General features: G+C 38.7%; 1 protein-coding gene across 3 annotated transcripts in view; it reads right to left on the bottom strand.

Annotated features, from left to right (window-relative positions):
- LOC124293868 (netrin-A-like) overlaps positions 1–22,784 on the bottom strand; it is a 135,735-nt gene that overhangs the window by 6,453 nt on the left and 106,498 nt on the right. For 2 of the 3 annotated variants that reach the window (XM_046736585.1, XM_046736586.1), the window contains 2 exons: positions 22,363–22,458; positions 3,461–3,529 (listed from right to left, as the gene is read on the bottom strand). In XM_046736585.1, coding sequence (XP_046592541.1) covers positions 3,461–3,529; positions 22,363–22,458 — 165 coding nt within the window. Of the gene's footprint in view, positions 1–3,460; positions 3,530–22,362; positions 22,468–22,784 lie in introns of all 3 variants that reach the window. The other variant, XM_046736583.1, reaches the window with a different exon arrangement.

Genomic DNA, 22,784 nt, shown 5'->3' with positions numbered 1-22,784 from the left:
ATTTGGAAAGAAGAGAATACTGCAGCAGGATCATTTACAGATTATATATTTTTTGATCGAATCGATTTTTCTTTACAAGATGACGATCAGATTTATTTAGGTTCTTAAACCTCCGCCGGCCAACATGGACGATATCGTCCACTTTGACTTTCTCACTTATCGGTATCTCGGAAATTTTTCACCGTTTAACAATTTCTACTGATTAACTAATTCAAAATTTTTTAATGTATGCTATTGGAACATCAAGTAGGCACTGAAACTGATTACCTGAATTTTTTGGAAACTTTTGAAAAGCCCTAAGTGGGGGAAAAAGAGGCCAGGACGAAATCGTCGATGTTGGCAGGCAGCGTCAGCAAAGAAACACATGGCCGGCGGAGGGTTAAGATACGGAGATTGTGCGAAATATGAATGTTTTTATAACCACACCCGTATTCATGCCCACGGACACACCAATGATATACGGGAAATCAAAGGTTTTATAATATTCATGAATAAATCTGAATCTGAAATCCGGATCGAGTGTATCTTCAAACGCTTGTTCCATAAAAGGATTTCGTTGATTATAAATGGTATTCGATACTTTGCAAATTAATTATATACTGGATGTTCGGTTCACAGTGTAGATACAATTAGAGGTATAGAAATAATTATTTTATACTTACAATCAATTCGGATTACTTCAAATCAAACCAAAATTTCCTCGATTCGAATAAATTTACAATTAAATTTAATCCAATCGTCTGACGTAGATTAGAAACAAACCAAGTATTGTGGAACAAATAAAATGTGATGTAGATAGAATTGTTTCCAATTACAACTATACCCCATATTGTTTTGTTTTCTTTTCTGTTCGTTTGTGGTTACTTTTTTTCTTCTAGCTCGGCATAAAAAAGATATCCTCATTACAAACGAACCTGAAATTCCGTATGACATCGAGTCTGTTTTTCCTCGATGGTTTTGATTGCGTCAGAGATGAACTAACGATCGTTATTGTAATAAATTACGCATCTCTGTGAACGATCCCTTTTTCTGTGCGTCTATAAACGTATATATAATCCATACCTAGAAGAAGCTTGCGCGATTCGATAAATAGACTAATGATGGAATTTCCAATCCCTGCAGAGCAACTGAATCCGATTCAAATGTATATATATACGTATATGCAGGGTAGAAATTAGTGGACATTAACCGACGCCGGGTTGCGCCGATGATCTATGGATCGCAATGCGTGGGCGTTGCAGGATATATTGGCGAATGTAACCGCATCGCGTCAGCGATAATCTCGTTAATTCATTCGTCATTCCTACGTTACACAATAAATTCTAGAGGAGAGCAATTGGCCAGCTCGCCTAGTGGGATGATTATGATGATGATCGTCATCATCACCATCACCACGGATTAATTTATACACATGATTCCAATTTATCGATGCTGATACAGCCTCGCAAGCATCGTATATTCCGACGATACGCGCTTGTCGCGTCGTTAAAATAATACCGGATCATCCTTTCGAAGGTTTTTGACGTCATTGGTTCGAATTAATAACCACACTGGAATTTGATCTACCGCAAAATTTCAGTGAAATTGTATATCGTAAGAGTTACAACGAAACAAATATTCAATCTGTTAAAATGATAGAAATTTTGTCAAGTTCTTCAAAACTTGATTATAAATTTCTACACGTCGGGTATACAGCTGGACAATATTTAAAATCATAAGTATAATCAAGTGGTTCAAAAGTTTTTCTGCTCTTTTACAAATTGACATTTTTTCCCGGTGTTAGAAATAATATTTGAATCGTGGAAAAAATTAAATAAAAATCACCATCGCGAAACCAGCTGTGGTGAAAATTTCCTAACTACCAAAGCAGAGATCGAAATTTTTTTTACTTCCTTCATTTGAATTGGAAATATTTCGAGGAGCGCACGATTCGCGGCGAAAGACGGTCTGCGAAATCCGGGGCTAAAATTTCACGGTGCCGGTTTGCTATTCCGGGGCGAGAGACGCGTTTGAGCCGTTCGGACCTCGGGAAGATTTATCTACGCTGAATCAAGCCGCCGGACAGGCAGAAGGCCATTCCGCGCGTGCCGCGTCAAACTCAAAAGCGTGCAAAAGCTCCGACGGTATGCAGGTCTATTATTGAAGTCTTTGCCTGAACGAGGATCAGAGCTGCTCCCGGAACACCCGGCGGACAGTAAAAAAAAGCTCCCGAAATAACGTCGAGATTTCTTTTTCCCGTCCTTACAGCTGTGAGGCTTCGTCGCTGATCACCGAGATCGAAATTTGAAAAAGCTCAGCCCCAAAGTTGCCGCCCTTCGAAAAAATTACGATCACGGTCAAGAGTTTCGTGCTATTGAAAACAAAAAAGTTCGCAAGTTTTCACCACAATTTCACAATTTTGATACAAGTCGTTGTGGGTAAGTTAAGAAAACTCGCGAGAGAATCAAAGTGGGGATTCGATATGTCGGAATTTACAGTTAAAATATTGTTACATGAATTTTGTTCAATATTGACAATTTTTTACAGACGAGACTCGAATTTTTATCAAATAAATTAGGAATAAAGAATTTGATGGATATTAAACATGATTGTTTTCGATTATTCAATAAATTTTAACTTGCATTCATATTCCGATTCACAATCTTCGAAATTATTCGAATTATACCACGATTTTTTTCCTTAAAATTTTTTTTCTAATTTCAGATTCATTATACTAAATTTCACCGTCTCAAAGTTTTTCTATTCTGACATCGGAAGCGTTTGGGTCTAAGCTTTTATAAAAATCTACGTATTTACTAGAATTAGTCCACCATATTGGATTTGAACTATTTAGAATTTTCTGATTTAGAAAACATAATTTTCGCACACATCTAACAATTTTCTGGGATCTATTTTTTTGTTTTTCACGGTATTGAATTTTCAAATTTTGCTATCAGATTCGAATTCAGTGACCTTAAAAGCTTCCAGATTACAGCTAAACACATAAAAATCGCAATCGCGTAAAATGTTACGTTTTTTTAAAGATTCATGAACGCGTATGTTGAAAATATGAATTATTCTCTGATCACGATATCAAGCCCAAATTTTTTTTCAAAAAATGAGAAAAGTACAGGTCATTACTAATCGTAAGCCATGGATTTAAGTGGTTTAATGATCGCCGTAAAATTATAAACTTCAAAAAAGTTGACGAATTCATCAGAGCAACTGGCGATACTACCAAAAGTTGCGTCGGCTTCGACGAAACTGATTCCATTTCACTTGCATAACCGCAAATGAATATCAAGCTAGAAAATGCGCGCCATTCGCAGATCGTTGGACACGCGTGTGGTCTTCAGAGTAATAAATAAGCACCCTCGTAGGTCAATTGTCGCATTTGTTCTAATCTCTGAAGCGTTTTACGACGGGACTTTAAATATGACATCTTTAACAAAGATTCATGATGATTTAATTGCTAACTCACCGAAGTCTCTTTTGCAGTACTTGTTTAGGTTTAGTCTTCTTGTGCCTGCGCGACACTTTCCGCATTGGTCTGAAACAGAGTAATAAAAACGAGGGTCAGTAAGCTGGTCACTTCGATTTCGACCGCAGGGCACCTACGGAAAGTCACGACCTTTGAATTTTTCGAGATCGTCACCATTCCGCCGCTTTATGGGCGTCAATTACATCGCCTTAGCCGTCGAGTTATTACTCACAAATTCCCAAACTTATCGCGTTTAGTGGACTTTAATAGTCCGCCGAATGGGTTGTGGTCAGTCAGCAGAACGACGAGCTTTTAACTACTGCTCAGCAAAGTGGCGACTGATCAATATTCTGGGACCAAAACCCATCTCGAATGTCTTCGTTCTTTAGATTAATTCCAGCAAGTTGGATTTTTGTTAAATTTTCTACAGTTTTTTTTTATCAGGGAATTCATCACGAAAATGAACGTTGAACCTAATTTTGAGCAGCTGTTACTTAATCTGATAGGATTGCCGCAATTTTGAATTTTAAAGGGCTGTCGAGTTGCCAATTCGATGTTACGCTGTGTTTTCGAACGGATTCACGATTGAAACTGTACCTAATACTGATTTCGCAATGGTAGGTAATTCAAATAATGTTGCGAAAAAATGGGTTTCAACAGATTTCAAAAAGAGATTGAACGGTTTGAATCTCTGACTCGGTTCTCGACAGTTTTTCAAACAGGAAATTCTGGATTAGAGCAATCGTTTGATTCGGTGCTAAGGAAACTGGACTGGGTCAAATATTCTTGACCAACTCTAAAGTGGTTTTAAAAGACATTGACACAATGATTTTAAAAATTTTCCAATCAATCATAACAACACGTTCTTCATTTTCTACCACTACACTTATTGAACTCTTTACCAGCGGGTCGACGTGAATGACAGTTAAAAACTTGTTTCGCGATTGAGATTTGAGACGGTTAAAAAATTGATTTACGGTATAAATTAATGAAGAGATAAATCTGGGAATCAATCTCCGTTGCGTGGTCGGTCATCGCTTCAGGTCAAAAGTGCGAGTGCAGTCCAGCTCCGATTGTAATTTATATGCGCATAAATTTTAATTTTAATTTATTCACACGCGTGTCTCTCCGTTGATTGGCCGACAACTCGCGACATTGCACGCTGCTCTCCTTCTGCGGCCGAAAGGCGAAACTGATAGACAGTCGGTGGCGAGTCTTTGTCTTTTACTTTAAACGCCAGATGACGAATGGATGGATGGATGGAACACGGATAAACAGTGATTTAGGACTTGGTGTCTACTTTATCTAGTTAAGTGGGTAATTCGAGAAGAGCGAAGATTTAGGAACGGCTGAAGCAGACACCTCGTGAAACCGTGAAACTTCACTCGCGTCTCCCAAACTCCGCCCGCTTCTCTTACCCACGTTAATCACTCGTTGGAGAAAACCGTTGGTGCGTTAATCGCTTCCTTCTTCTTCTTCCTCTTTTTCTTTTCTTTTTTTTGTTCTTTTTTTTTTTGTCTTATTGGCCTTAGTCTTCTACAATTTTAGCCAAAACCGATTTCCTCAATTTTCCGCCAGGTCTTTGACCCGGGGCTACATTTCGGTCATTGATCAGTCACTAAACCATTCTTCGAGCAGCGGGGCGGGGTTAAAATTCCGAAAGTGTAAAGTTCCGAATTCCGAATTTTTTGGTGGCGAAACTTAAAGTAAAGAAATTAAACTTTGACGAAACATCGAATTTTCGAATGGTCCGAAACCCGAAGCTCAAAGTTCCGAAATGACAAAATGACGAAAGGGCGTAACTCCGACAAGTCAAAGTTCCGAAAGTGCGAAAATGAGAAAATTTTTAAGTCTGAAACATCGAGATTCTGAGTGATCGAAGTTTTTCAGTTTCCTGAATTTCTGGCTTGATGAAATTCACCACTTTGACTTTTTTTTTGTTTTGGATTCTCGATATTTTTACATTCGGAAACCTGGTCATTCAAATTTTCGAATTCTGATTTTTTACACCCACTCGTTGAGTAAACCATGCTGTGTGAGTATATTTTGATTTCCGGAATTTTACTCTATCGAAACCTTATTTTTCGGAATATTGCCCTATCGTAACTTGAATTTTCCGAATCTCGCATTTTAGAACTTTGAACCGTCGGGTTTCCGGTCATTCGAAATTTTGTTGTTTCGTAAAAGTTTGATCTCTCTACTTCAAGCTTCACCACCAAATAATTCGGCATTGGACGCTTTCAGAACTTCAACCCACCCCCGAGCAGCGATTCAACTTCGTATCAACTCAAGTCTGTTGCCTGAATTTTCGAAATCATTTCACCTCTTTTTATTACCGGGGAATCATGCTCGTTAAATTCGTTGAAAAACTGAATATTTTCAATGGTTTCTATCATCGTTCAACTTGTTCCTTAAGAAGAGATTCACGACTCGATTAACCTTTTTACCTAGATCTTATTCCGGATCACGCGACTTGACTGATTTCCTCGAGTCATCAGAATCATTTCACGTCAGTTTTCATCGAGTTTTCACTTCGCTTTCACCGGGAAATCGTGTTCATTGAATTCTTTGCAGAATTGAACGATTATAACGGTTTCTATCATCATGCAAATATCCCTTAGAGGGTGATTCATGTTTTTAATAATATTATCACGGGACTTTCAACCAGGGTCGAGCTGGAAATTTTTTTGAATTGATCTCGAACAGTTTCGATACCTTTGATTCGGACTTTGAATGTTCTTTTCTACGAAGAATTCATGATTGGAATATAACTTGATCTCGTCCAAGTCTGAGCTGTCGTCAATATAAGCTGGACAACTCCAGCGACGATTTCAAACGATTTCAAAGAACACAAAAACTGCACGGCACCGTTTGATCTTCGTGGGTTTTATCCATCCCCTGAGATGATAAACGCGAGATTCCAGCGTCCTCGGAGCGAATCTCGAGCAGAGTGAATAACCCCTGCAGGCTGTCAAGTCTCGTTAACGGCTAAGGTGGATCCTATAAAACCGAGTATATATACCCGGGTCCATATAATCTGCCGGTTACCAACATGGCCGGTTAGTTTTGGCAGGCGAACGTAGACGTAAACAAAGAGGCCACCGTAAAGCGCAATTAATCTTGCTGAAAGTAAATTCTCCGAGAAAATCTCCCGCGTGTAGTTCCAAGGCGCCAAAAAACGTGGTGCAGGGTATTGGCGATGCCTCGGTACCCACTCGCCCTTTGTTCTCCAGGCCTTTTATACTTAAGACTGAAAAACTGTTATCCTTCCTGCGGTCGGCTACTCCCGGATATTTAAATAATCATGATTTTTACCTTGGTTCAACCCTCGCCTTCTGCCTACCGCAGCTTTATGATTATATTTAGTGACTTGTACTCGAGTTTGCGTTGTTCTCGTAACTGAACCAATTCAGGAGACGCGTCGGTGAAACTGTAAGCTCTTTCGACTCACGTACATTAGGGTGCCTAAATTCGATCGGCCACTTCATTAAACCATAGTTAATAACGTGATATTGAACCTCCTGGAAGGGAAACGCCGTGCGAGTTTTTTTTAGACGTGGCGCATCGACATTTTTTATCAAGTTTTTTTTTTGAGGCAACCTGACGCACGTACCTTCAACTATAGATAAGGTTTCATCGATAAAGGAATTAAGGATTCTCCCGAAGTCGATTTGGATCGATTGCAGGGTTCAAAATTTTTCTTGATACTAAAGTTCGAGTAGCATCGAAAATCGTTTTTCTTGGAAATCCTCTTCGTGTCACACTTTTTATCGCGAAAATATCAAATAATTTAACATGTATACGTTCAATTTATAATTTGACGATTATAGTTATTAAATTGAGTTACTCGCAATTTACGATCGACGTTATTCACACATATTTTCAATTTACGAAAGTGTTGATGGTTCGGAAAGTTTTCATTCGCAAGTCAATATTTCGGAATGGTTGTATAAGAAAAATTGAAACAGACAGAGCTTTTCGAACGGAAGTACAAATTTTTTACGCTATGTGAAATAATATCCGACCGAAACATACTGAGCGAAATTAATCAACCCGAACAATCAGGTTGTAGTAAAATATTTGCTTAGCGAAAGTTAATTCGAATGTAAATCAGAAAAGTTCGATTAATTGTAAGTCAAACTTGAGATTCTACAGTTTTGCAAGAATTTTCATTCCAATAAACCCGATGGAATCGTTCTTCACGCTACGGAAAGGAAATGTATTTGACATTTGGGCAAAGGACGTCTGATATCGACGGTAATTTCTGCTCAGCAAGAAATGCAAACATCTCCATCGAGCGTTGCGGATTTTCAAAACGATGCACGTAGCCGCGTCACGTGTATTCAGTCGCGGAGCATCCGACAAGCGGAAGAGAAGAGGAGATTGCTTCAGAATTACTTTACTTAATAATTTATCTTGCAGCTACCGAGGAGGGGAAGATTAAGAAGAAGAAGAAGAAGAAGTAGAAGAGGAAGCCGCCCCTCTTAAGTTGCCACACCCGTTTACGTTTAACGCAGCCCCATTCTTCGACCGTTTCCCGTTTCACCCTCTTCTCTTCCCTAAGCGCGAAACTTAAATGCAACATTGGCTCCGCATCCTCGCGGGGATAGGTGATCAGAATTTTCCCAACTACCGCGGCGAGGTGATGTCGAATTAATTTTGCATAGGGTAAACGGGGATTCGTTTCAGAGGCATTCACTGGGGGAAATTAAACGCACTGAGATAAAATTTTCATATCTTACAGTCGCTAGTTGATATTCTAATGAAATGAGCCTCGGTATAACAACGGTTTTAATATTGTACAAAGGACCACGCGGAATCCTTATGGAAATTAGCTCTCGGTCGAATTGGCTGGATTTTCATTACGTTATACGAAAAGTTCTCATTGACAGAAGTCCCAAAAATCAGTAGCTTCTGAGATATAAGCTTCGGAAAGGGGCTGTATGGATTTTTGCATATTTATGTGGATTTCGTCATTTTCATGAATTACAAAGCTTCAAGGGGACTTGAAATCAAACAAGTCGCTCAAAAAACTGCGCGTTTCATTCTCAAAGATAAGCAGGAAGGTGTGATTAATTCCTGCATTCATGAACTCGCCAGTTTACTGGAAAGAGGTTCAACGTCAGATTCCGCGAGAAGAACGAGACTCCCCGACTCTGGCAATAAGCACGCGAGTCTCTGCGAATCGAATGTGCAGTTTTTGAGTGATCCATTTGATTTCAAGTTCCCCTTATCGAAGCTTTGTAATTCCTAAAAATCGCGTTATGATTCGAATGAATATCGAAAAATCCGTATACCTTCCTTCCGAAGCCCGTATCTCGCAAACTACTGATTTTTGGAACTTGTGTCTGAGATAACTTTTGATCGGGAAGATATGAACTATAACATACTGAAAATCCAGCTAATTTCCATAAGAATTCTGCGGGTTCCGCACCGGAAAATTTGGAACAAGTATGAATAAATTTTCCATTTTTTGGTTATCGCGACATTTGATCACTTCGTTAGACAGTATCCTACGTACTTTTCATTTCAATAAAGAATTTTCGTCAATCTGTCGCTTCACCAACATCAAATTGTCGCAACAGTTGCGAGAATATGAATATAATACGAGTGACCGTAATCGAGAAGAATATTTAGTATTTTTTATTCCATACCTCGAACCATATTTTTCGCCTTTGGTATTAAGTGAGAATAGTCAAGGACCCGAAGAATTGAAAATTTATTTCCTCAGGCGTGGGAAATTAGTCTCCTTCGAGGAGACACTCCTGGCAAAGTTTCAAGAGCGAAGAGGTTTGTTCCTCGTAAAGAGCCTCCTAATTTCGTCTGTGGCGAAAGTTTGAGTCAGAGGACGACAGCTGAGAGAATTTCGAAACTAACGATAAGTTTGAGCGTTAAGTTCTGGGCAATTAGGGGCTGATTAGCGATTCTCGGACCGGTTTCCACCGTCTCGAGTCGGCATGAAACGCGAATAATCGAGAGGATAGCGGCGCGGGTTAATCGGCGCAAACGACGCCTCGTTATCCGGAATTAAATGCATCGATCCCTCCGATCGGCCACGTGACTGAAATCCTGGCGATTCAAGGTGGGCGTATCGTAGTCGTTGAATCTCGTGTCTCAAGGCGACAAGAAAAAAATTACAAGAGATTTCCGGAGAGATTTTACGCCTGTTTGGAATTAATTTTACACGGAGGATCGCTTGCGTATTTTAAAATTCTATTTTCAAAACTTATTGTTACAATCTTTTCATCTCCTCTCGATTATCAATTTCATTTACTGTGCAATCGATTTTTGTAAATACGAAGTTTTCGTGTTTTTCTGTTTTTCGAGAATGTTGAATCGGTGAAATATGAGATTCCTCCGAATTTTTTATCATTTACTCTATGCGTTTTACTTAATTGCCTTGATTTTCACGAAATTTTACTAATTCGGAGAAAGGAAAAATTTCACGTTTCAACAAAAAATTTTTTTCGCTACGTCAACGTTTCCGCCCGCTTTTACCAACACACAATCCTGAATTTCTTTTGCACTCTCGCTGTCAGTTCTCTGACTAAAAAAAAAAAAGTCTCGTCTTTCGGAAAACCGATTTTCACGCTTTTTCAAATTCCGTCGTTATGATTAACTCAGCAGCGTAGCTAAAATTCCTCGCTGGATATCGAATTCCAGTGAAAATAATTATACATTTGTAGCGTACGAATAAGAGTGAATAAAAGCAAACAATCCATTTTCAGTAGTTAGCCAGTGATATTGAACAACAAAAACCAGAACCGCCTGAGGGGGTAAAAATTTTTTATCAAAGGATCGCTGTGCGGATATGAAACTAATAACCGAGATATGAAAAAAGCGAATTGGCACGCGCGCATATTTCGCGAAGCTGAAAACAAGCCGACGCGTGTGTATAATATACAGATTTTTATACTCGTATACCTAGAGGCTACAGGCAGGATATTTCCGTTAATATTCAACGATTCGCCGAACGGGTTTCTCTCCTCCTAATTTCCCTCAGATTGGGGGTCGCGACTCGTCGCGGTTCGGAATCGATTGAATTGCAAATAAAATTCAAATTACATTTAATTTCGTTAGCTATCGGGACCCGGCATGCGGCGTCGTTACATAGATTCGATTACCGCAAAGACCTGAACGGCGGAAACCTCTTCTGCAACTTGATTAAAACGGTATAAAATTTGCAATTGCAATATACATTCTCTCTCTCTCTCTTTCTTTTGTCTTACCTTCGTTACCCCGCAAGCCGCGAAATTGACACGCTAAGCGAAACCGAATCCTATCATTTGTTTTTAGGTACAGAACGTGATGTAGGTATAGGTATGTATATATTTTTTGCTCGTTGGTAAAATTTATGCAGGTATTTATTATTACCGTGTTGATTTATAACGAAAACGATAAATTATCCCACTTTTATACATTCATCAGGACCTTAGACGTGCAATTTTCCCTGAGTAATGTTTTCATATTGCGTAAATAGAGGCGATACCTATTTTTGACTTATTCTTGTTATTTTCGTATAACCAGAGTTAGGTTTTTAGTTTTTAGTTTTTTTTTATTCTCCTGTGCAGTTTTCACAACCCTTAAATATTCAAATTGTTAACAGTGTTAACCTTATTTTGCGCATGAATTCTGAACATTCAACTAAATTGTAAATATCTTCAATATACAATTCAGGTTTGGTTATTTAGGTCATTGATTTCATTCGATGTACAGAAACCGATAAATTGTTTCAATTCTCACAATCAGTTCAAAAAGCGATGATTTCAGCTTTTTCCGTGATCACGAATACGACAAAAGTGATGCAATAACGCAATTGCTATGAAACAATCAAATATTGAGGCAAAAGTCGAGAAAACTACGTGTCTTTTAGTTTGCAATGTCTGAAACGTACATGAATTTCAACTGAACAAACTAGTGTTTCTTGTTGGATCTCGAAAATTTATTCATTATTTTAAATTTAAATACTTTTAATACCCGTTCAATCTTTCAATAGCGAAAACCTACAATCTTACGATCTTCGAATTCGATAAATATATCTTCCAATAATTAATGCTCGTAAGATTCTTGGCGTTTTAATTCTTACCCTCGAAATCAGTTCAGATCTAAATCAAGTATATATATGTATATTCAGATCAAATCAAGTATTCTGAATGAAAAACTAAAAAATCGAAAAGCCCAGATATTTCTTTTAATTATCAACAGTGCAAAAACACGATGAATCGAATTTTCGAGGTAACAAATTTCACGTGTTCAGTTGAAATTTGCCAAATCTAAAACGACGAAAAATATAGGTCGCGTATATCCACCGAGTTCCAATATATTCATCCACCTGGGTTATAATTTACGAAACTAGTAAAATACAACGAGGGTTTCCTGTGATTTCCTTAGATTTCTGCCTCTCTCTTTCTCCATCTTTCACTACGGATAACACGCCACCAAAATGCCGGAAGGCGAGATGGGCATCGAATATGCATATAAACTTTTCTGAGCTGTGCTGCTGTAGCCGCTATGTGCACATAGCCAAAGGTATAACGTACACTTGGCCGCAGTGATTCTGAAACGGATTATTTTTTCGATGAGTCGATTACGTTGGCAACGTAGAATCGGCCCGCAGGGCTACCGGTTCAATCTTTGTAAGCCCAACGTAACGTAACCTATAATGACCGTAGAATCTACATATTCGTAAAATAAGAAGAAAAAAACCGACAAATCAACAATCATTTTCAGCAAAATAAAAAGCCTACGCCGCGACCAGCGGCTGATTCTGCATTGCCAACATAATCGAATCGTCGATAAAATCAGCTAATTTGGAAACACCGAGGCCAAGTGTACATGGGATAAACCGCGGGAGAGTTATCCGTAGAAACTGTTGTAGGTAAGTAACCGTAAACCCGATTATAGCCCGAGGCTGACACGAGCGAAACGCTAATGATCCGGAGATTCGCTGGAGGGCGGGTGATTCGAGTTTTTTTAGAGAAAAATTGCAACTGCGGTCAAAGTCGGTGGTAAAAATGGGATAAAGGATTGAAAAATCAATCAATTATTGATGAAAAAACAGCAGGAGATAAATTCGCCCTAACTTGCAGAATGACAACGAAGACGATGGTGTAATAATCCGACGTAATGATGATTACTCGAGACTTAAGTACGTCAATTAAGAAGCAGAAGCGTGGTGTTTTATTTATTTATTTCCCCCATCTTTCCAAAGGATCTAGAAACCCCGTGCTCCCTCTCTCTTCTCTTCTCTTTGCATTCCGATTCGCATATGGCTGCTTTAAATCTGAAGTTATGTACTCTGGCCTATCTCACTTTCATTCTTGTTTATTTTCGCATCGTTTATACGTCTGCACAGCGCGCAGTAGCAGCGGACTGTACCGAATTGTAAGCTGCAATTCATGCGGATTTGTGCAAGCAGAACACGTGTATAATGCAAAAAAAAAAAAAAAAAACAAATAAAAAAACGGCTCTATTTCGCGATGATTCTTCGGCAGTTTCTCGATCGATAAATTTTCTGATTCACTGAAACATCAGTTAATCTAATTTATTGTGAAATTTGCAAGGCAAATTCCCTTACGAACAGTGCCAAAATTATTGGAGTATCGAAATTTAGAAAATTATTTTATAACATAAGTATGTTGCCTTTCAAAGTTTTTGAAAAACTCGATTCTTCAGAATCATTCAAGAAATGAGAATATCAAGATATTACATAAATTCCTATCTTATTAACTCTATTCTACGATCTTTAGGAAATTTATTTCGTAAGCTGAGAATAGTTGAGTAACATTATTGTCAACAAGAATAGTTAAAGGAAAAAATAAATTAACGTCGAAGAGTTAGAAAAGACGTTTTCTTTTGTCAATAGGATTCGTTAGATCGATTCTAACGAAAAAACCTTGTATTCGTGAAGAATCGATAAATCGTCAAAAATATCATCACTGTATGAGCATTGTTCGAGATAGGTTGCACAAATGAAAGATGAAAAATTAGATTGAGCTTGCAAAAATCACAAGCAATTTATCATCGTTCCACAAAATTTGTTCTTAAAAATTTTCAAAACGGGGATTTTTGTTCCTATGAGAAAATAGTACTTAAATGTACAAGATAATTCCTGTTAACCAAGGATCCGGAAGTGAGCGTCTCAGAACCGGAAGATCTTGACGTAATTACGTCGCATGAGGAAAAAATTTTGTTTTTTTCACGTTACAGTGCGAAGAATTGCGTTTTTGAATAAAAATAAAATAAATGAACAAACCACTACATGCCGTCCTGCAAAGTTGGTACTTTTATGAATATGTCAATATACATACTTATACGCACATATTCACGTGTCGTTGCGCATGTGGAAAGCTACGCTGCGCTCTCTTCGCCTGTAGAGCTTCGCTCGATGTAGAACATACATATTAAGATTGCGGTGCCGGTGTAACATTATATGAATAACATAAATATGCACAGCCGGCATTCATGGACACACGCGTGCGGTGTTAAAAGACTCGGCTTTATACTTATGCAGTTGAAGAAACGCTGAATATTCACTCTAAAGGTCTCTCTTGCTGCACTTAAGTTGGCGCGGGGTCTCGAAACGCGTATAGTTGCATCCATGCATGCATGCACGCATACATACATACATACATACATGCATACATATTATAGACCGACGTCTTTATAATTAAGACGTTACTTTATGACTTTCACGAAGAGCTCACGCGGCCAGAGAACACAACGAGAGAAAGGGAGAAAGAGACGGATTTTATCTCGAGTGTTACGAATGCCGCTGCTAAAGGGATTGGAATTCATTTCATCCGACTTCTTCGAAATTCGGTCAGATATGATTTGTTAGTGTTACTCAACTGACTGAATTTTCCTTCATCCATCCTCTGGTATTTTTTCCTAATTTTTTTTTTTTTTTTTTTTTTTTTTACGTAAGCGCAAGACCAAAATTCCGAAATTAGCCGAGTAAATTACTTGTTCGAAGTTCATGTAAAGTGTACGGTGCAGGAGTTTCTTCGCACAGATTCCCGGGGGATTAGATGGGGAGATTTAAGCCAGGCAGGTTCCCGTCGGGCGATCCTGATAAATAGTTTGGACCAAGGATTCAGATGCAAATACCGGCTTGCGTCTGACTAAAGACCAGCTCTTCTCCTCCTTTCAATGATCGTTATACGGTACATACTTATACACCTATAAAGCTTATGTACCAGTGGTATAAATTAACGAAAGTCTCTCCACCCTGTAGGAACTGAGTATGTACCTCGTTCACATTTTCAAATGGAAAGTTGTTGTTTCAATCGCTCCGAAACTGCAGAAAAGTCGAATTTTCATTTGTTCTTTTAGCACCTGTTTAAGCACGGAGCCACTTTTCAATGATTCCGATGTCGTTGAGCACGTGACGTTCATACAGTCGAAGCCGTGCGTCGAGCAATGATACAGTAAATCATAGAACCGGCTGCGAGAGAATCGAGTCATAGAGTTGCAGGACAGCCACGCTCTCGGCCAGGTGCGAGAATATTAACCGTATACCGTGAGCCCCTTAATTACCGTCAGCGATGAGAATACATTAACGAATGGAAGTAAGACCTGCACCGCCGCGAGGGACATTAATCAATTCGTTCAAGTCCCGTCCGTCTGTCGACCCGTCCAAGTTCTAGACCGGGAAATAAACTCAACGAGACACACAGAGGCGTGACGGGAAGTGTTATTAACGCGGTGAGATAAACGGGCTCAAATCTCGGCTACCAATGCGGGGTTTTTAACGTGGCCCGGAATTCCGGAAACGCTCACACGAGCGGAGAAGATCGGTTCGGTACAGGCTTGGAAAAGTTGACTATAGAAAATACGACGGAAGTACGAAAGTTCGAGGTGAGAATCGCGTCGGTTGCCATGTTGGACCGCCGAGCTGAAAACCTGAGCGCCGTAATTCGATCGGTAATAGCGATCCCGATTAAAGGTGAAATGCGAGTTTCACGATAACGACACCTGGCCGCATTGAATTCGCTTGTAGGCCATAAACCGAGGCGTGATCGGACAGACTTTTTTTAAACCTCCGGCGTAGCAGGATGAAATTCGAGAATGTAGGAATTCCGATTCAGACTGAGGAATTCCCTCGCGATAAGACGCCGCTGGTAAATAGCTCGAGGAGAAAAAAGACCTTGGTTGAAATTACGACGCGTGAATTATTTACTGGTAGATATATATGTAATATATATGTGTATATATATATATATATATATATATATATATGGGTGAAACTTCTGAAATTTTTCTTCCACGTCCGTACTTCGTCGTTTTTTTTTTTTTTTTTTTGTTAGATTTCTTTCGTGAAGCGTGAGAGAAATGCAGAAGAGAAAAACTGGGAGGTAGATACGTGGGACGTCTTTATGGAGAAGGGAAACTGACGGTACGCGCACAGCTCAGAGTTACTGAATCGTAATTTTGATGAATTTTAATTGAAGTTGGCGCGGTGGGTTGGCCCGCAACTCGAGTAAAACTTTCGTAATCAAACAAGCGAGAGGATCAATTAGTCTTGATTTAAATTAGCTCCGTTGTAATTAACTACAGTTTATGTCTTCGCCGAGTGAATGAGAAGTGAATAAAGCCACGACTAAGCCAGCGTTTGTCTCACACACGTATATAAAACTATGAAAAAAAGCCTTGAGATATCCTGCACCAAGACCGCATCTAAATAGGAAAATTTTCCTTACTCACTCAGTTGATATCGTGCTCGGAATAATCGCGCGTTTTTGGACTCTATAAGCCTTGTTTTGAATTCGCGTATACCAGTGAATGACATACGAACCGAGAGGAAATCCATTAGTTCTGAAGGGATGAATCGCGCCATTGCAGCGTCGCGACGGCGAATGCAAAGCTGCACAGGCCGAGTAAGAATATCAATATTTCCGAGCCTTGCTCTTCGGAGACTTATCTCGGCTCACCGAGCCGACAGACCTTATTTAAGGGCGGCTTTCCGGAGTAAGCCCTAGTTAGCCCTCGCCGCTTCTGCACAAAAACCACTTTCCGATACCTTATTGGATCTAAGCTACCCAAAATTGATGTCAGAGCGAGAACGAGCTCCTGGCTTTATTCCCCCGCGGCGCAGGGATAAGGTTGAAAAATTATTCCCCCCGTAGGCATACTACAAATGCCCTCAAGCTTGCAGGTTATTGGATTTGGCGCTTGCACTTTGCCGCCTCGATGTCCGACCGATTCTTCTTCTTCCTCCTCTTCTTCCTCCGCCCCGATATCACCTGAGTCATCCGTTTTTCGACAAATACATTCACATTACACTTCATCCGATCTACTCCATCACGATCCCACATGTTACCCCCATGGATGGGGGTTAGCACGCCTGTTTCCACTGACAACGGCCCGTTGCTGCATCGCTTTTGGGGTCGATTACTCAACAAAGGGATACCAATTAGACAAGATTATTGGTGTACGGATTTGCTCGGTCCGATTTATACGAGCACGTTCAGTGAAAATCTACGGCGTCAATTTTGTATCAACGTCAAAATACGTTTCATGAACTTTTCTCCATACGTACGTTTGGTTATATTGAGTTGATTATGCTGTACGATTGTTCGCAAAATCATAAAAATTAATTGAAAAAGAAATTGAAAACGTCTGTCAAATACACTTATAACATACCTAAACAATCTTATAGGCTTATTTGCATATCCCAGAGTTAAAAAAAGTGAAACAAGAACAAAAAGAAAAGACAGAAATTGAAAATTCATCAACTTGGAACAAAACTGTGTTTAATTAAAATAAATCGATGAAATATTTTACTAAACGGTGTGAAACAAATCTTGTTTGTTTGAAACAAAAGTTTTTGTTTTTTTTTTTTTTTGTTTTTTCTATGTAGCGTAAATCTTGTTAAACAGAATATATTTATGTTTCTTGTTCTATAATTGGCAAATTACACTCAGAAATGGAATTTCGTCTAAGATTGTAGGTGAGAAAAGAAATTAGTATAAAAAAAAAAGAAAGGAAAAGGAGCGAGTCGCTGACTGCACGTGAACGTGTACGATAAATGAGAAAGTGTTGAGAGCCTTCGGTGTATTAATGGTTCGAGAAGCAGGGGTCGATCATTGATTTACGTTCGCCTGTGGGCCCAAAGCGTGGCGTATCTCTTTTTCGCGTTTACGACGCGGCTCGAACCGCAATTAGAACCTGATTGGAGGCCTTTATTTCACCGTTTATATCACACACGCTGCACGCACGCGTTCGTCGCGATAAACAAATAACAAGCTTGTTTGAAATTACATTATAATGGATTTCCTCGTCACTCTTGTGAAAAATGAAAAAGATATTCATTGATCTGCAATGTTGAAAAATTGATAATAAAAATTTTTGTTATTTCAGGCTGACGTTCGCGAGCCGGGAATTCATACTTTTAGTAAATCTAATAGCGAGATAACCGCACACTGAGTATATTACACGCATTTAAATATTCGCGAGCTGGAATGATTTTTTTTTTTTTTATTTTTTTTAAAGTTGCAAAAGAAAAAAAAAACAGTAAAATGATGAATTCAGCTGTAATTTTCGATCTTTAATCTCTGCAATATGGTGATGAACCTAGTAGATTTGTCGATTTCAGTCTAAAATTATTGGACTCATTTTAATCAAAGAACTTTTTATTTATTATGCTTTGCATCGTTAATTATTTGTGATTTCGAAATGGCGCTACGATATTGATTTTTATCAGCGAAGAGCCATATCAAATCGACGGTAGGATAAAAAAATCTGCCTCAGTCAAATTGTGAAAATAATTTGTTTAAAAAAAAAAAATGAATAAATTTAGAATGAAGTCGAACCAATTATCTAACAGTTGTTCTTAAGCAATCTGCATATAAAATCCGATAAGCAAACTCTAATTGTTTACAATTTTATAATTTCTCGTTCCGGCAGCTTCAAGAAAATCATCGTGCCCTACAAATTTATAAATTGTATAATTAATACTTAATGTTCGACTATATGTCGTAATCGAGTCGTAAAAATACATTGATTTTAATCGTGAAGTAAGAAAAGTAAAATAAAAAACGAGCCGTAAGTCAAGGTAAGAAAACATAGACAATATTTGGCAACGAAAATTAGGACGCAGATTAAAGTTTCGCGTATTACATTTTACGTTTTGGAAAAACCTCGACCCTTTCATAAGCTCCGGCACTCAGGCCCGCTCTCTCAGCTCTTCGAAAGTACACAGATTGCTCGAGTTTGTGGGTCTCGTCGACAAACTGTTCGTTGTACATAACAACTCAACCGAGAATGCATTCCAGCTCCCTTGCCACCTTTTTGAAGTTCCTCTCTGGGGTCGGGGAAACGGGCAAACCAACCCTCGGGGGCGGCGTTATAACGACGTAGGCGCGGTTCCTCTCCTGCAGTTCCCAACCGAGAAAACCTAATTGCGCGGATAAACAGCGCCGAATTTTCGCTTACCACGGCAATATTGAATCAAATGGTTTCCGTATCGTTTAATCACTTATTTATACTTTAAACGAGACAAAAGCGTACTTTTACACTTCCCTATATTGATTGTCATCCTTGTTTGAATATTTTATTTATTTACGTTACTGTTATTTATACTCATCGCCTCGTTTTTGTAATATGATTTTTGAAAGAGAAAAGAGAGGGATGGTTAAATTACAAGAATTTTTCTTCTTTAATTTCAACCGTACGTTATCAAAAACAATAAAGTTGATCATCAATTCCCGACCCAAATTTATGCTCCATCTTTTTTTTCGCCTTGTCGCACACTGAGAGAAAATTTTAGCTCCGGTCACCGCTCAGTTCTTAACTACTTTCATTTTTTATCAAAATCGAAAAATATAGTTCTAGGTAGAAAATGAAAATCAGTTTTGTAGCTGTTACCGGACAGTCTAGTATCCGTTACTATTCTTTCTCATTACGATCACTCGTACTATGTTTTCTTCTAACTGTTGCGAAAATTTAATGCTCGTGCAACGATAAATTGATGTTAAAGCCTTGTTTAACTAAAAAAGTAGAGTAAACCTCACAAACTGATTTTACGTTGCAATTACCAAAAAAGGAACGACGATAGCACGAAATGGTTACGTGTACCTCGTTTTTCGTAATTCCAACGATATTCAAAGAGTTTGTTTTAACTGTACCTGTATTACTCGACTTTTCTACTTATTATAACAAATGAAATTTTCATCAGTGTACAAATACGATACTTACAGTGTATTATTTTGAACAATTATGCAAAATGTAACGTATTTGCTTATCATTTTGTCGGTAGATTTTCCTTCACCTGCAGCTTCTTTCTTGTATCAACATCTAGTTATTATTGTCACTGTCGTGACTGTTGTCATTATTATTATTGTTATTCTTATATCGTCAGAGCCTAGGTATGTACTACATACAATGTATGTATAATGTAGGTACATACGACCGACACTCAAGAAGTCGAAGCACACAACGTACATAGGTACCTATCTGCGGTTGGCTCGCATTAACATATAGATGCGATCCGTGACGTGGCATACTCTCGAGCCACGGATGCGATATCGCCTCATGCCTGCCTCTTAGACTAACCAACCTCGATTCAGCCGAGCTACGTATGATAGAACAGCCGGTTGCCTTTTAATTTTAACTCTTGAGCATTTTTTTCATATATTTTTCCATTACTTTCCACTTTGCACGATTTTTTTTTTTCAACTATAATTTCGAATTTCGAACTATAGTTAGAATCTTGGACAGTTGAAAATCAACTCACTGTTTTGCCGTCTGATTTGTCATGGTGTATTGATTATTAGTTACTGTACTTGATTTCCTTAAGAATGTGAAAAAAAATAAATAAATGCGAAAATCATAAAGAAGAGCTGGGGTGTTGATTTTTGATTTCACATCGGTTTGAAGTCGCTAAAAAATTTAGTTGATTCGTTGAATTTCAATTCATAATATCGTGTAATTTTGTACACCGAGGTAGAAGTTTTTTTTCCAATATAGTCGAATCGATATTGCTATTTTTTGATCAGTATACATATCACTGGAATATTGAAAAATTGTAAATTCAACGATACCATAGTGATAAAAAAAAAGTGCCATATGGCGAAATTGTGAAGAATATTTTTCTGAGTAAAATCAGTAATCACAGATTGTAATCGAAAACGAATCGACTAGTTTTTCAAACAGTTTAAAGAGATTTGAAATGAATACGTGGCATCTACTAAGCTTTTGTTGGTTATAATTTCAGTGCTATCCTATTGTATCATTTTTAGGAAAATACCATCTTGGCTTATTTAAGAATATCCTCAATAAATTTCCTCAAAAATGTAAAAAACTGATGCCAAAATCAAAAAATATCGCTCTCATAAAATTGCGAAGAAACCGCAGAAGCCTTTCAACTCAAAATTAGCGAATCCGACGTTTAGTCGTTCCCGTTACAAAGATATCAGTCTAATTATATCGCTCTCAACACCAATAAAAATAACAGATTTCGCACCCTCGAACAAGGATTCCCGTTAATCCGGACCGATTTTATCGACCATCGGGGGCAATAATCTCCAAAAGCAACGACTCGGCGGCCCGAGTATCGAGATTCGGAGACAAAAGGCGTTCGAGTTATTGAATTTCGAAGTGGAAGAAGGGCGGCTGGCACGGGGTTTGTTTGTGTCCAAACACCCTGCACGTTGGTAAAAACGCGTAAGCTTGTGTCTCTAGCGCAGCCCCGTTCGCATTTACACACGTAAACGTACACGTACAAGTAACGCACAAGTGACGGTAATAAAAACGGCAGGAAGGCGAGCACCGCCTGCAGGAGGACGAAGGTTTGGGGTCGTAAGCCGCGGGCCGGAGCGAAGGTAAGGGTAGTTTTAATTAAACCATTAGGGGAGGCTGAGAGGCCAGACAACCAGCCTCCACGCCGTTCTCCGTCTGCGCCGCGACTCTCGAAATTAATGTATATTTCGCTTTAATTTCGACACTCAAATATTGCGCATTATTATACACAGGTATAACATACCTTAGACAGCTGCAGACGCTTTGTGGACGAAAGTACGAAACGTTACTCGAAATTGGGCGACGAGCTACCAAAGAGATTTCAAACATTTTTCACGAAGAGTTGAAAATCTGCTACGGCGACAACGTTGTTGTATTATGGAAAATGTGGTACCTATCGAATGAAAAGTCAGATGCGATTCGAACTTCCGCGCCATTGTTTCGATCGCGTCGTTATTCGGTACAATTGTAAACCTAACCTCTGAGCAATGACGTCACAAAAATAGCGCGCGTTCGAAACGTGTTTTACTTCTCGCTACTTTACAGCTTATACTTTAAGCAAACCCATTGTTTATCCGTGAGTTAAAAATGTGAAACGTTTACTTTTCCGGGGTTTTAATCGGTAATTTCGATTGATGTGTACTGAAAAAATATTTTTCGAATTCAATTCCAATCTATCAATACGTCGAGAAATGATTTTCTTGACAAATGCACGGAGCCCATGCAATTTACCCGAAGTAAGAATAACTAAGTTTCGGATAGAATCTTGATGGTAAAATTGAAAATGTAGTATTTACAACATTTCATTTTGTTTTTACCAGATTTGAGTGTAATTAGATAAATTGTCGATGTTATGCTTATACAAACGCGATGAAACTCCTGATATTACAACTCTGATTCGTACTTTTTCCAAACCGTGCATAGACGACAATTTTCTACGCATACCTTGAGCATAATTATAGAAGATTGCGATTTGCCGTGGAATTCGGATAAGCGTTTAAAAAAAAAAAAGAGGGAATTTTCGATCTTGCGCGATAATATCAGAGAAGTTGAACGTTCTTCCACCCTTAAAATAAAAGCAGGATGTAAACACGATACGAGGATCGATCGCGCGATGCGTTATAATGGAAACGTGAACGCTGCTAATGGCATCACTTACTTACCGGCGCGTCCATCGTAGCCGTATTCGTGTTCGGTTTCCTCGTGTTCCCCGCTATCCTCGCCGGCCATCCCCTGGGTCTGCACTACCTTCGGGATTTCTGAAAATACAGAACATAGAAGAGGAAAAAATTAGTCGTGAAGTCCTTCGAGGTATCGAGATTAGCGAAACACAATCATGGATCGTGCTTAAGGTGTGACGAATTGTTTTTTACCAACGGATTTGAACACTCAAAAATGATAACAGGATTATAAGAATTGAACAAATTGCCACACTTGGGCGAGCCTATTAGGTTCAGGATCTACCCAAGCATGCGTGCACAATATTTTTCTAAACAATTGATGTATATTTGTAAAGTTAGATTAATAAATTTTTCATGCACACAGTTTGACAAGCTTTTAAAAAATGTAAAAAAAAAAACTTGTT

The sequence above is a fragment of the Neodiprion lecontei genome, chromosome 4 (genome assembly GCF_021901455.1).
Source record: "Neodiprion lecontei isolate iyNeoLeco1 chromosome 4, iyNeoLeco1.1, whole genome shotgun sequence".
Taxonomy (NCBI): Eukaryota; Metazoa; Arthropoda; class Insecta; order Hymenoptera; family Diprionidae; genus Neodiprion; species Neodiprion lecontei.
The sequence above is the reverse complement of the archived record's forward strand: the minus strand, read 5'-3'. Positions and strand labels throughout refer to the sequence as shown.